Source organism: Dryobates pubescens, chromosome 21, assembly GCF_014839835.1.
Source record: "Dryobates pubescens isolate bDryPub1 chromosome 21, bDryPub1.pri, whole genome shotgun sequence".
Lineage (NCBI taxonomy): Eukaryota > Metazoa > Chordata > Aves > Piciformes > Picidae > Dryobates > Dryobates pubescens.
Genome location: NC_071632.1, coordinates 1,460,250 through 1,473,631, shown reverse-complemented (window position 1 = coordinate 1,473,631; position 13,382 = coordinate 1,460,250). Strand labels below are relative to the sequence as shown.

The following is a 13,382-nucleotide window of genomic DNA, read 5'->3' as shown; positions in this document are numbered from 1 at the left end:
GGCTGTGCTTCTCTTGACGCTCTGGTCCCCAGCCGTGTCAGGGCACTGCCATCTAGGGACAGCAGGAGCTGCCAGTTCCTGGCACCGTTACAGCTTCAGCTGGATTCTTACTCAGCTGCTACACTGCAACCTTTAAAACAGAGGGAAAAACATCTGTCTCACCATGCTTTCCAAGTGTGGGTAACTGGCAAGAGATGAGAATAAGGCTCATAAGGGGAACATGTCTGACAGTCAAAGAAGGAGGATCACCACTGGGGGCTCAAACCGATTCCAATCAATACCCATGACCCTCTCTGAAATACAAACAGTGAGGGAGTCACAGCTCTACACTTCCTGGCAATTCCTCAGCTTTGCAATTCACTATGTTCTTTGGCAGTGATAAAACTGCTGACAGGGCCTTTGAAATGGTTTTAAAAGCATTTAAAACTTCATGTGTTGAAAGCTGCTAACCCAAACAGCTGGAGAGCTGCAGTGGCCTCACAGCACTGCTGACTACAAGGCAATGCCACTGGGAAAAGGCAGGTTCAGTCAATGTGTTTACTTAGGAACTTTTACCTGCCCATGGCAGGGGGGCTGGAACTAGGTAATCCCTGAGGTCCCATCCAACCCTGACAATCCTATGGTTCTCATTTGCCAGCATCACCTTTCTGTGATATTGGCCAGCATTACCCATCCTGGAATGGAATGGAATAGAATTAACCAGGTTGGAAAAGACCTTTGAGATCATCAAGTCCAACCTATCACCCAGCACCATCTGATCAACCAAACCATGGCACCAAGGGCCTCATCCAGGCTCTTCCTAAAGACCTGGCCAGGCCACTCTCCATCATTTTTCAGCAGTCCTGGCTCACTGGAGAGGTCCCAGAGGACTGGAAGCTGCCAAGGTGGTGCCCATCCACAAGCAGGGCTGGATGGATGAGCCAGGGAATTCCAGGCCTGTCAGCCTGACCTCAGTGCCAGGCAAGGTTATGGAACAGTCATCCTGAGTGCAGTCACACAGCACTTAGAGGATGGCCCAGGGCTCAGGCCCAGCCAGCATGGGTTTAGGAAGGGCAGGTCCTGCCTGACCAACCTGATCTCCTTCCATGCCCAGGTGACTGCCTGGTGGATGTGGGGCAGGCTGTGGATGGAGTCTGCCTGGACCTCAGCAAGGCCTTTGACACCATCCCCCACAGCAAACTCCTGGTCAAGCTGTCAGCCCCTGGCTTGGACAGCAGCTCTCTGAGCTGGGTTAGGAACTGGCTGGAGGCTGAGCCCAGAGAGTGGTGGTGAATGGTGCCATAGCCAGCTGGCAGCCAGGCACCAGTGGTGTGCCCCAGGGAGCAGTGCTGGGCCCTGTGCTCTTTAACATCTTCATTGATGATCTGGATGAGGGCATTGAGTCCATCAGCAGTAAATGTGCAGAGGACACCAAGCTGGGGGCAGGAGTTGATCTGCTGGAGGGTAGAGAGGCTCTGCAGAGGGACCTGGACAGGCTGGACAGATGGGCAGAGGCCAAGGGCATGAGACTGAACACATCCAAGTGCCAGGTTCTGCACATTGGCCACAGCAACCCCAGGCAGTGCTACAGGCTGGGGTCAGAGTGGCTGAGAGCAGCCAGGCAGAGAGGGACCTGGGGGTGCTGGTTGATGGTAGGCTGAACATGAGCCTGCAGTGTGCCCAGGCAGCCAGGAGGGCCAAGGGTATCCTGGCCTGCATCAGGAGGAGTGTGGCCAGCAGGAGCAGGGAGGTCATTCTGCCCTGTGCTCAGCACTGCTCAGGCCACACCTTGAGTCCTGTGTCCAGTTCTGGGCTCCTCAGTTTAGGAAAGATGTTGAGCTGCTGGAAGGTGTCCAGAGAAGGGCAACAAAGCTGGGGAGGGGTCTGGGGCACAGCCCTGTGAGGAGAGGCTGAGGGAGCTGGGGTTGCTTAGCCTGGAGAAGAGGAGGCTCAGGGGAGACCTTCTTGCTCTCTACAGCTCCCTGAAGGGAGGCTGTAGCCAGGTGGGGGTTGGTCTCTTCTCCCAGGCACCCAGCAGCAGAACAAGAGGACACAGTCTCAAGCTGTGCCTGGGGAGGTTTAGGTTGGATGTTAGGAAGAAGTTCTACACCGAGAGAGTGATTGGCTACTGGGATGTGCTGCCCAGGGAGGTGGTGGAGTCACCATCCCTGGAGATGTTTAGAAAGAGCCTGGCTGAGGCACTTGGTGCCATGGTTTAGTTGATTAGATGGTGCTGGGTGATAGGTTGGACTGGATGATCTTGAAGGTCTATTTCCAACCTGGTTAATTCTATTCTATTCCATTCCATTCTGTTCCATTCTATCTCAACCCAGGACTTGGGTGAATTTCATGAGGTTCCTGTCAGTCCTTTTGCCTAGCCTGATGTGGCTGATGTGCACAGTGGTCCCTAACCTGCAGAGACTGCACTGCCATGCACCAGCACCACAGGATCAGAGGATGTCAGGGGATGGAAGGGACCCAAAGAGACCATCAAGTCCAACCCCCTGCCAGAGCAGGAGCAGAGAATCCAGCACAGGTCACACAGGAACACATCCAGACAGGGCTGCAAAGGCTCCACAGAAGGAGACTCCACAACCTCTCTGGGCAGCCTGCTCCAGGGCTCTGGGACCCTCACAGTAAATGAGTTCCCCCTTGTGTTGATGTGGAACCTCCTGTGCTGCAGCTTACATCCATTGCTCCTTGTCCTATCACAGGGAGCAAGTGAGCAGAGCACTTGGTGCCATGGTTTAGTTGATCAGATGGTGTTGGGTGATAGGTTGGACTCAATGATCTCAAAGGTCTTTTCCAACCTGGTTAATTCTATTCCATTCTGTTCCATTCCATTCTGTTCTAGCCTGCTTAGGCCTAATGGAAAGGAGGCAACAGTGAGGGGAGAAAAGGAGCATTGGGACTTGTGGTTTAGTCTGGCTGGGGGAAGCTTTGTGGCTTTTTTCCAAGCACAGGTGCTAAGGCTTCATGTGTTCTGTATCACAGAATCACCAAGGTTGGAAGAGACCTCAAAGATCATCGAGTCCAAGCTGTCACCACAGACCTCATGACTAGACCATGGCACCAAATGCCACATCCAATCCCCTCTTGAACACCTCCAGGGATGGGGACTCCACCACCTCCCTGGGCAGCACATTCCAATGATGAACGACTCTCTCTGGGAAGAACTTTCTCCTCACCTCCAGCCTAAACTTCCCCTGGCACAGCTTGAGACTGTGTCCTCTTGTTCTTGTGCTGGGTGCTTGGGAGAAGAGACCAACCCCCACCCGGCTACAACCTCCCTTCAGGGAGTTGCAGAGAGCAAGAAGGTCTCCCCTGAGCCTCCTCTTCTCCAGGCTAAGCAACCCCAGCTCCCTCAGCCTCTCCTCACAGGGCTGTGCTCAAGGCCTCTCCCCAGCCTTGTTGCCCTTCTCTGGACACCTTCAAGTTTCTCAATGTCCTTCTGAAACTGAGGCTCCCAGAACTGGACACAGGACTCAAGGTGTGTCCTAAGCAGTGCAGAGTCCAGGGGCAGAGTGCCTTCCCTGCTCCTGCTGGCCACACTGTATGTGCCTGTATTCTCTATCTCTGTATTTGTCCCCAGTTCACTGAGAGCCTCTTCATTTTATTTCCTTTGGGAGTGAAACTATTTCTGTTGGCTCTTCAAACAAAGGCAAGAGCATATTCTAGTGCCACAGGGGTTAGCAACTCATAGTATGCAAAAATGATGAACAGACACAAACCAGGAGCAACTTACTCATTCCTGAGCACTCTCTGTCTCCATCCCAGACGTTAGAAACGGCATGGCCCGTCAGCAGGAGGTTAATCAAGCTTTGGCTGCACAGGAGAAAGAAGCAGACTGTCACAAGGGCTGCAACCACTTTTCAGAGCCAAATGGTGTCTCTAAGCAATGAAAGAGCTGCTGTATTTCTGACACAGCTAAGCAGAGAGTCTCTAACTGTATTCCTTCAATGCAGCTGGAACTCAGTGACGCTCATACCATCTCCACGCTTTCAAATAACACCCTGGTACTCAAACACAGCCCTGGACTGCAGAACTCTTCCTCCAACACATCTGCACTAACACCAGCCACTGCTGCAGAACTCAGGCACCAAACAGAGTAAGCAGTGAGAAGTGTTAGGTGTTGGGTTTAGGTCAAGTTAGAATTGAACCATTGTCATCATTAAGAGCTACAGAAACATCACAAACCAGCCCACTGACCTGCTCCCAGTGGTGGCAAGCCTGTCTTGCAGCTTACCTTCCGTGACCATACACAGGATCTATCAATGGCTCCGTTGCATCTTCAATTTCATTCTTAATGTTTTCAATGCCCTACAGAAAGATGACAAACATTGTTGCTCTCCTAAGGGCTGAGCTGCACCGTTTCCCACAACAGGATGCACCAGCAAGACACTAGGAGGCTGATGTTCTCGAGTCAGCTGATAGCTGAACCCACTTCTTTCCCTTGGTGAGAGATGTTAGCCACATACAAGCAAGCATCTTCCTGAAATCTGCAGTTCTCCCAGACCAGGAAAACAACCCCACAAAATCAAACCTCTAACCTCCCCCCACTAAGGCTTTCAAGTTTTTCTGCTGGCAATGGACTACAAGATGGATAAAGACATTGCCCCATCCAGTTAGCTCAGGTTGGCTTAGTTGATCAGCTTCACTGGTATCACAGACTGTGCAAGCCTGGTTTACTTGCCTTTGAGGTCTGCTTCAATCAAGGGGCAGTAAACAAGGAGAACACCAAAGCAGAAACAGAAGAAGGGTCACAGGGTCAAGCTTTCTCTTACCAAAGGCACAAACCACCCCACAGCCAAACCCCAAAGGCCCCACAAACCTTTGTCAGTATTACAGAATACAGAAAGAGCAATACTCCAAATCTGTTTGTCCACACTGAGTACTGATCCCAGACAGCAGCCTTCAGTTCAGGGAAGCTTTTGAATGCTCGTTTGCTGAGGATGAGAGAACCCAACAGGAAAGGAGAAGGTGTTTAGATGGAGCATTAGAGTAGTGTCACAAAGCACAAGCAACAGCTACCAACAGACCCAACATGAAAGTGGCCAACTGAGAGCAGAGTAAATCTGGTGCTGCCTGCAGCAGCTGGTCTGGAGTTACTCTGACTGCCACAGAGCTATCAGTATTTACCCTTAAGAAGAAGAGAAATAATTCTGGAGCAGTGTGTGATGAGGGACATGGGGTTTGTATGCAAACTCCAACCAGCACCTTGCACTCAGGAAAGAGCCAAGTGGCTTGAACCAGTAATTCTCCCATAGACTGCCACTGAAACTGGGCTGGATGCCACCACAGGCAGGTGTTCTGAGACATTCAGGTCACAAACTGGGCACAACAAGGCCCTTCCACTTCACCAGGCTAGACTATCCTTCAGGCTTCCCAAGGAATTATTATACTACACATTAAACTTGACTTAGCTCTGGAAACAGCAAAACATTCCAAAGCAGGAATGGGACATGAACATTTCAGAAGCTGCCTGGGGCTGCTGCCTGGGGGATGAGCTGACAGCAGGTGAGCAAATGTGAAACAAGAAAAAGTGGAGGAACCCAGCAGGATTCCAGTCCAGCAATACACTCTGTAGAGCTCAATACTGCTTTTCAGAATGGATATCTAGTTGCAATGACTCAAAACCTAATCACACTCTCTGCTTATCCTGAACAAACTTTGATCCATTACCATCCTTTGGATCTCTTGCACATTCTTTGTTTTGTTGTTAAACCCAAACAGCTGCAAAAATCTACCCCCAGCTAGTCCTTTACTCTGGAAATCTATCCAGAGCTGCAGCTTACTCTGGAAATCTACCCCCAGCTGGAGCTTACTCTGGAAATCTACCCCCAGCTGGACCTTAACTCTGGAAATCTGCCCCCAGCTAGTCCTTTACACTGGAAATCTACCCCCAGCTGGTCCTTAACTCTGGAAATCTACCCCCAGCTGGAGCTTTACTCTGGAAATTGACCCCCAGCTGGTCCTTAACTCTGGAAATCTACCCCCAGCTGGTCCTTAACTCTGGAAATCTACCCCCAGCTGGTCCTTAACTCTGGAAATCTGCCCCCAGCTGGAGCTTTACTCTGGAAATTGACCCCCAGCTGGTCCTTAACTCGGGAAATCTACCCCCAGCTGGTCCTTTACTCTGGAAATCTACCCCCAGCTGGTCCTTTACTGTGGAAATCTGCCCCCAGCTGGTCCTTAACTCTGGAAATCTGCCCCCAGCTGGAGCTTTACTCTGGAAATCTACCCCCAGCTGGAGCTTACTCTGGAAATCTACCCCCAGCTGGTCCTTAACTCGGGAAATCTACCCCCAGCTGGTCCTTTACTCTGGAAATCTACCCCCAGCTGGAGCTTTACTCTGGAAATCTACCCCCAGCTGATCCTTTACTCTGGAAATCTACCCCCAGCTGGAGCTTTACTCTGGAAATCGACCCCCAGCTGGTCCTTTACTCTGGAAATCTACCCCCAGCTGATCCTTTACTCTGGAAATCTACCCCCAGCTGATCCTTTACTCTGGAAATCTACCCCCAGCTGGAGCTTTACTCTGGAAATCTACCCCCAGCTGATCCTTTACTCTGGAAATCGACCCCCAGCTGGTCCTTAACTCTGGAAATCGACCCCCAGCTGGTCCTTAACTCTGGAAATCTGCCCCCAGCTGATCCTTTACTCTGGAAATCGACCCCCAGCTGGTCCTTAACTCTGGAAATCTACCCCCAGCTGATCCTTTACTCCGGAAATCGACCCCCAGCTGGTCCTTAACTCTGGAAATCGACCCCCAGCTGGTCCTTAACTCTGGAAATCGACCCCCAGCTGGTCCTTAACTCTGGAAATCGACCCCCAGCTGGTCCTTTACTCTGGAAATCGACCCCCAGCTGGTCCTTAACTCTGGAAATCTACCCCCAGCTGATCCTTTACTCTGGAAATCGACCCCCAGCTGGTCCTTAACTCTGGAAATCGACCCCCAGCTGGAGCTTTACTCTGGAAATCTACCCCCAGCTGGTCCTTAACTCTGGAAATCTACCCCCAGCTGGTCCTTAACTCTGGAAATCTACCCCCAGCTGATCCTTAACTCTGGAAATCTACCCCCAGCTGGAGCTTTACTCTGGAAATTGACCCCCAGCTGGTCCTTAACTCTGGAAATCTACCCCCAGCTGGAGCTTTACTCTGGAAATCGACCCCCAGCTGGTCCTTAACTCTGGAAATCGACCCCCAGCTGGTCCTTAACTCTGGCAATCTGCCCCCAGCTGATCCTTTACTCTGGAAATCGACCCCCAGCTGGTCCTTAACTCTGGAAATCTACCCCCAGCTGATCCTTTACTCCGGAAATCGACCCCCAGCTGGTCCTTAACTCTGGAAATCGACCCCCAGCTGGAGCTTTACTCTGGAAATCTACCCCCAGCTGGTCCTTAACTCTGGAAATCTACCCCCAGCTGGTCCTTAACTCTGGAAATCTACCCCCAGCTGATCCTTAACTCTGGAAATCTACCCCCAGCTGATCCTTTACTCTGGAAATCGACCCCCAGCTGGAGCTTTACTCTGGAAATCGACCCCCAGCTGGTCCTTAACTCTGGAAATCTACCCCCAGCTGATCCTTTACTCTGGAAATCTACCCCCAGCTGGAGCTTTACTCTGGAAATCTACCCCCAGCTGGAGCTTTACTCTGGAAATCTACCCCCAGCTGGTCCTTACTCTGGAAATCTACCCCCAGCTGGAGCTTTACTCTGGAAATCGACCCCCAGCTGGAGCTTTACTCTGGAAATCTACCCCCAGCTGGTCCTTAACTCTGGAAATCTACCCCCAGCTGGAGCTTTACTCTGGAAATCGACCCCCAGCTGGAGCTTTACTCTGGAAATCTACCCCCAGCTGGAGCTTTACTCTGGAAATCTACCCCCAGCTGGTCCTTAACTCTGGAAATCTACCCCCAGCTGGAGCTTTACTCTGGAAATCTACCCCCAGCTGGTCCTTAACTCTGGAAATCTACCCCCAGCTGATCCTTAACTCTGGAAATCTACCCCCAGCTGGTCCTTAACTCTGGAAATCGACCCCCAGCTGGAGCTTTACTCCGGAAATCGACCCCCAGCTGGAGCTTTACTCTGGAAATCTACCCCCAGCTGATCCTTTACTCTGGAAATCGACCCCCAGCTGGTCCTTAACTCTGGAAATCGACCCCCAGCTGGAGCTTTACTCTGGAAATCGACCCCCAGCTGGTCCTTAACTCTGGAAATCTACCCCCAGCTGGAGCTTTACTCTGGAAATCTACCCCCAGCTGATCCTTTACTCTGGAAATCTACCCCCAGCTGGAGCTTTACTCTGGAAATCGACCCCCAGCTGGTCCTTAACTCTGGAAATCTACCCCCAGCTGGTCCTTAACTCTGGAAATCTACCCCCAGCTGGAGCTTTACTCTGGAAATCTACACCCAGCTGATCCTTTACTCTGGAAATCTACCCCCAGCTGGAGCTTTACTCTGGAAATCTACCCCCAGCTGATCCTTAACTCTGGAAATCTACCCCCAGCTGGTCCTTAACTCTGGAAATCTACCCCCAGCTGGAGCTTTACTCTGGAAATCTACCCCCAGCTGATCCTTTACTCTGGAAATCTACCCCCAGCTGATCCTTACTCTGGCTCACACTTGAGAATGTTAACCTGCTTTTCCTTATGGACAGAGTACATACAGTGTACAAGGTATGCAAAGGCAGAGTCAGCTCTGGGGGAAAAAAGACAGCTCTGGGGAAAAACCAAAACCAACCCAGCTCTGGGTAAAAAAAAAAAGGTGAGCTCTGAAAAAGGTGAGCTCTGAAATCCACCACTCAGCTTGCTCTGAAGACACATGCCAGAGTGGCCATGGCCAGCAAGAAAGAGAAGCTTGCCTCCAACCAGGAAAAATACTGCCTGACAAGGGTCTGGTTTAGGATATGCATCACAAGTACTGCACGCAGAATACTCGGTGGAGATTGGATAAATACGGAGGACCTTGCATTGATGAGTACTGAGGAGCACCATCCTTCAGGGACACATATGGAGGATGGGCATCTTTGAGAAATAGTGAGGACTACCAACTTTGATTGGTAATTATTGAGGATGATCATCTTTGATAGATATATACTGAGGGTGGGCATCTTTAATTGATAAATACTGAGGATTAGCATCTTTAATTGATAAATACTGATGGGCATCTTTGATCAATATTGAGTAATATAATCTTTAATTGATAAATACTGAGGATTAGCATCTTTAATTGATAAGTACTGAGGATTAGTATCTTTGATAAATACTGAGGATTAGCATCTTGGATCAATATTGAGTAATATCATCTTTAATTGATCAATACTGAGGATTAGCATCTTTAATTGATCAATACTGAGGATTAGCATCTTTAATTGATCAATACTGAGGATTAGCATCTTTAATTGATCAATACTGAGGATTAGCATCTTTAATTGATCAATACTGAGGATTAGCATCTTTAATTGATCAATACTGAGGATTAGCATCTTTAATTGATCAATACTGAGGATTAGCATCTTTAATTGATCAATACTGAGGATTAGCATCTTTAATTGAGAGTGATGGGCATCTTTGATCAATATTGAGTAATATCATCTTTAATTGATAAATACTGAGGATTAGCATCTTTAATTGATAAATACTGAGGATGGGCATCTTTGATCAATATTAAGTAATATCATCTTTAATTGATAAATACTGAGGATGGGCATCTTTAATTGATAAATACTGAGGATTAGCATCTTTGATCAATATTGAGTAATATCATCTTTAATTGATAAATACTGAGTAATAGCATCTTTAATTGATCAATACTGAGGATTAGCATCTTTAATTGATCAATACTGAGGATTAGCATCTTTAATTGAGAGTGATGGGCATCTTTGATCAATATTAAGTAATATCATCTTTAATTGATAAATACTGAGGATGGGCATCTTTAATTGATAAATACTGAGGATGGGCATCTTTGATAAATACTGAGGATTAGCATCTTTGATCAATATTGGGTAATATCATCTTTAATTGATAAATACTGAGGATTAGCATCTTTGATCAATATTGAGTAATATCATCTTTAATTGATAAATACTGAGTAATAGCATCTTTAATTGATCAATACTGAGGATTAGCATCTTTAATTGATAAATACTGAGGATTGGCATCTTTGATCAATATTGAGTAATATCATCTTTAATTGATAAATACTGAGGATGATCATCTTTGATAGATACATACTGAGGATTAGCATCTTTAACTGATAAATACTGAGGATTAGCTTCTTTGGTTCCTAGGATCTTTGATAAGTATTGAGGATCAGCATCTTTAATTGATTAATATTGAGGATTATCACCTTTGATTCATAAATATTGAGGATCAGCATCTTTAATTGATTAATATTGAGGATCATCATCTCTGATAATTATTGAGGATTAGCTTCTTTGGTTCATAAACACTGAGGATTAGAGTCTTTAACTGATAAACACTGAGGATTAGCATCTTTTGATTCATAACTATTGGGTATTAGCACCTTTAATTGATAACTATTGGGGATTAGCTTCTTTGGTTCAAAACTATTGAGGATTAGAATCTCTAATTGATAAATATTGGGGATTAGCACCTTTAATTGATAAATATTGGGGATTAGCTTCTTTGGTTCAAAACTATTGAGGATTAGAATCTCTAATTGATAAATATTGGGGATTAGCACCTTTAATTGATAAATATTGGGGATTAGCACCTTTAATTGATAAATATTGGGGATTAGCTTCTTTGGTTCAAAACTATTGAGGATTAGAATCTCTAATTGATAACTATTGGGGATTAGCACCTTTAATTGATAACTATTTGGGATTAGCTTCTTTGGTTCAAAACTATTGAGGATTAGAATCTCTAATTGATAAATATTGGGGATTAGCACCTTTAATTGATAAATATTGGGGATTAGCACCTTTAATTGATAAATATTGGGGATTAGCACCTTTAATTGATAAATATTGGGGATTAGCTTCTTTGGTTCAAAACTATTGAGGATTAGAATCTCTAATTGATAAATATTGGGGATTAGCACCTTTAATTGATAAATATTGGGGATTAGCACCTTTAATTGATAAATATTGGGGATTAGCACCTTTAATTGATAATATTGGGGATTAGCTTCTTTGGTTCAAAACTATTGAGGATTAGAATCTCTAATTGATAAATATTGGGGATTAGCATCTTTGCTAAATCTTGAGGACTGTCACCTTTGATAACTATTGAGGATAATCATTTTTAAGCCTTGAGGATTGGCATCTTTAATTGAAGTGTGCCTCTCAATTAGCTGCTTTCATCCAGCTGAACTGCCCAGGTTCTTTGGCCATTCTCACCCATCCCATTGCTCCAGTTTTATTCTCAGGGCCAGTGCTCGAAATAAAGATTCCACTCTGACCAGGAAAACGCAGATCCCCCAAACCACACCCTGACAGCTGAATTCCCCCTGATGCAGAACACACAGAGTAAAAAGCTCCTCAGCATTTCCCACTCAGGGCTGTGAACATCAGAGTTAACTTCAAAAGATTGTATTTGAAATGTTCCAACATATTACTTACTGAATTAATGCATGATACCGCTCAAAGCCAAGCTCTTCCACAGCCAAGGCAGCTATACACAAGAGACACTTTTCAGCACTACACATGGCAAAGAAATGACACAAGATACACACAGCAAGCTAAGTAAACTTCCAAGCTGTAATTACATTGCAAATGTTTCATCCTCCCCTCGACATTTTCACTTTGCAACTGATTAGCTTAAACCGATTTACTGCAGCAGTCGAGATTCCACCACAGCAATTAGTGAGGACATTTCTATTTGGGCTGATCCATTGACTAAAAGCACAAAGCCACTGGAGTGTGGAGCCTGGAAAACATTTGTCAGCTGCTGAGCTGTTGGTTTTGCACCAAGCTCCTCGAGCATCTGCATGCCACAGATACCACTGTGCAAGCAAAGAAGAAGTGTTAATTCCTAGGAAAGCAAGCAAGGTTCATTGGATCACTCTCAGTGTCCTTTTTCTTCACATACACATTCCTCTGACTGAAATTTTGTTGGGTTCCCCCCCTCCCCCCTTTTAATATTTATATATTACCCCCAAAATTCAGCAGAATTCTTTTGCAAAGGGTTGGGCATTCTGCTTTGAAAGAAATTCCCATTGGTCTCTTCTCACAACGGATCCACAGCCTTTCAAATAAGGGTTGTGTCCCAGGCAGGAAAAAGAGTACAGCATTAGTGCCTTCCCAAGTTCAACACAGGCTTTATACCTCTGGCCCCTTCACAACATTTCCCAACCAAGGTGTTACAGTTTGAAGGGGGAACTTTAGCCCAGTCCCTGATTGCAAAGCCTGAAAGTAAAACAAATTACCACTGGATGGAAAGGAAAAAGAACACCGAGGGCTACAGAATTCATTGGGTTGCTAACGGGGACTCAGAGGAGAGGCACAAACTGTTCTCTCTTCTTTTCTTCTCTCACTTCTGCTTGCAACTCTCCCCTCTCTCTCCCTCCTGTGGCCTTGCCAGGGGATCTCTGTTTTGAGTACTGAGGTAACAGGGAGGAGGGAGGGAGTGAGTGGGGGAAGAGGTGAATGGTCCTGAGTCAGGCCGGGGGGGGGGTCTAAGGAATTTCTGTCTTGTTTATAAACTGTGACTAGATCCACGTGGTACATCCAGAGTACAGCTTGTACATGTTCCTTGCACTTCACATTTCTAGGCTGCAGTTTGCTTGTAAATAGAGCTTCATTTGCTTCCCTCCCAAACTGAGCTGCTCTGGCAAATTTTATCTGGGGGGTGGTTTCTCCGAATTAGTTTGGGGAGCAGCTGCAACCCAGCAGACAAGGGGATGAAAGGAGCTTCCAGAAGACACATCCTTTCACCAAGAGGAAGTTATGCTTGCTAGTTGTGCAATTATCAAATTACACATAAGCACTGAAATGCTAAAACTCCAGCAGTCCTCAGTGCCTTCCATCTCCATTAGCACTTAACCTTCATGCTAGTGGAGTAGCATCAAAAGCAGAGCGGTCTGCTTTCTGCTAAAGGCCACTCAGTGCTGAACAATTATGTCTGAGCATTCAGCTACTGAATCTGGCTGTGTACAACTAACTCATTCATGATCTGAAGCCACTGCTGGTCAGCTCCTCCCACCAGAATTCCAGAAAGGGCTTTTAATGCCCTTTCTGATTGCATTTTGAAAGCCCCACTTGGTTTGCCTAGGTGCAAGTACAACTGGTTCTCCAGCAAGAGAATACTTCCATTTTCTACTTCGATCAGGCAGCAGTGTCTTAAGAGTATTGTGTCTTTGGAAAACTACAGACTTGCTCAAAGTCAGTTACTCAGGAGCAAAACCAGGCTCAAGAAAGTGGATTTCTAAGACATT

At 46.7% G+C, this 13,382-nt stretch overlaps 1 protein-coding gene across 1 annotated transcript in view; it reads right to left on the bottom strand.

The window, feature by feature from the left end:
- The window catches only part of MINDY3 (MINDY lysine 48 deubiquitinase 3), a 54,741-nt gene that overhangs the window by 20,141 nt on the left and 21,218 nt on the right, over positions 1-13,382 (bottom strand). The window contains exons 5-8 of the mRNA XM_054171266.1: positions 11,569-11,620; positions 4,811-4,925; positions 4,226-4,299; positions 3,725-3,804 (exon numbers count right to left, since the gene is read on the bottom strand). Of these exons, the coding sequence (XP_054027241.1) occupies positions 3,725-3,804; positions 4,226-4,299; positions 4,811-4,925; positions 11,569-11,620 (321 nt within the window). The remainder of the gene's footprint in view (positions 1-3,724; positions 3,805-4,225; positions 4,300-4,810; positions 4,926-11,568; positions 11,621-13,382) is intronic.